Consider the following 1,767-nt stretch of genomic DNA (forward strand, 5'->3'; position numbering starts at 1 on the left):
AAGAGGAGCCTTGTTGCAACACGAAACTCTTTGGTCAGAGAGAAAACCACACGAGCTCTGTGCCGCTAGGGTTTATTGGGGTACGCCGCGTGGCAGAGGAGAAAGGCTGAAGCAAACGAGTGCAAGGGTTCCCGTGATCGCAATGGAAAGGTGAACCCTGAGCAGAACTTCACCATGGCTGCTAAAGAACACGGGCGCAACCGCCGGGGTCTTGCCCAGGAAAAAAAAAAAATAATAAAATAAAAGCAAGTTGCAGCGGGGTACGAAACGTCTTCCCCTGGGACCAGTCACCACGAGGAAATCCTTGTTTGGGAGTTCGAGCCCCAGCTGATGGGTAGCACTGATTAAAATTGCGCCACATCTGGATCCAGCACGAGATCTTGAAGGAAGTGGAGCCCTCCCGCAGGCTCCACAGACACGAGGCCTCTGAGCACCACGGGGACCAGTCCCCTCCGCCCATCGCCAGGAGGAAGCCTCTGGCTTGGGCTTTACAGCCTCATCCCAGCCGGCTTTGGAGTTCTCCAGTGGGCAGGCAGGTCCTGCTTCCAAATGAGCCCCCCACTGACGGGCAGCATTGCGGGGTCCCGCGGGGGGCGCCGGGGCGGTGACCCGGTCACAAACACTGCCGCGAATCGCAGTCATCAGCTGGGGGTCGCAGCGGAATTTTAGCTCTGCACGCTGTTTCTGAAGGATGGCGGCGGTTTAAAGGGAAATGGATGGACGTCACCTCGGCAATCCGGGAGGGGGTAATGGGGGGGGGAGGGTCATGAAATTTGCTTCCTTTCTCCTCTGGGTGCTGGGGAGGGGCAAGAGAGCTCGCTTTCCTAGACCCTCCCGTTGACAGACACAGAGCTGCTGTTCTTCAGGACGGTGCCAGACCCCACCACCACTGAATTGCACCCTCTGCCCACAGAGCAGAATCCTGCCCCTCTGGAGCCGAATCCCTCCCCAGCGCCTAATCCTCCCCTGGAGCCAAATCCACCCCCTCCCAGGCTGTAGCAGAAGCCAGCACCGCCTGTGTTACAGCTGCCACTCCCACTTCCAGCACCGAATCCGATTCCTCCTCCTCCTCCAAGGCACAGTCCACTGCCATATCCACCTCCCACAGAGCTGCTGCTGCCTCCCACCACAGCTGCAGGAGAAGAATGGAAGGCATGAGGTTACCTCTGATGCCACCATAACATTTGGGAGCATTAACCCCAGCCCACCGTGCTCCCTCAGGAGCGGGGAATGCTACTTACAGATGCTCACGGTGCTCTGGCACTCTCCAGACATCCTGAAAGGAAAAGAGACAGAGCGTCAGCTCCAGCCAGAGCATCTGGACTGGTCCTGGTCCTTGAAGCCAGGCTTGGTCCATCAGACCATGGGCATAAATAACGGCAGCTGTAGGACCGCGGTCTAATGGCAACACCATTGATATTTTCATAGAGGAGATGGGCTGTGCGGCGTCCTTCCCACTGATTTAGCAGGACGCAGTCAAGTTCGTGCTCTGTCCTCACCCACCTGCACTCCTCGCCCTCCAGCAGCTTCCTGTAGGTCGCGATCTCAACGTCCAGGGCCAGCTTGACATTCATGAGCTCCTGGTACTCGCGGAGCTGCCGGGCCAGGTCTGCCTTGGCTTTCTGCAGAGCTGCCTCCAGCTCGGCCAGTTTGGTCCTGGCATCCTTGAGGGCCAGCTCCCCGCGTTCCTCAGCATCCGCAATGGAGCTCTGCAGAGTTTCACACTGGAGGACAAGATGTGGATGGGATGAGTGGGGCGGGGGGGGC

At 58.5% G+C, this 1,767-nt stretch overlaps 1 protein-coding gene across 1 annotated transcript in view; it reads right to left on the bottom strand.

Annotated features, from left to right (window-relative positions):
• Positions 1-824: 824 nt before the first annotated feature.
• Positions 825-1,767, bottom strand: part of LOC104134665 (keratin, type II cytoskeletal 4) — a 4,421-nt gene continuing 3,478 nt past the window's right edge. The window contains exons 7-9 of the mRNA XM_009648244.1: positions 1,504-1,724; positions 1,242-1,276; positions 825-1,132 (exon numbers count right to left, since the gene is read on the bottom strand). Coding sequence (XP_009646539.1) covers positions 825-1,132; positions 1,242-1,276; positions 1,504-1,724 — 564 coding nt within the window. The remainder of the gene's footprint in view (positions 1,133-1,241; positions 1,277-1,503; positions 1,725-1,767) is intronic.

Source organism: Egretta garzetta, unplaced genomic scaffold (assembly GCF_000687185.1).
Source record: "Egretta garzetta isolate BGI_Z169 unplaced genomic scaffold, ASM68718v1 scaffold581, whole genome shotgun sequence".
Classification (NCBI taxonomy): domain Eukaryota; kingdom Metazoa; phylum Chordata; class Aves; order Pelecaniformes; family Ardeidae; genus Egretta; species Egretta garzetta.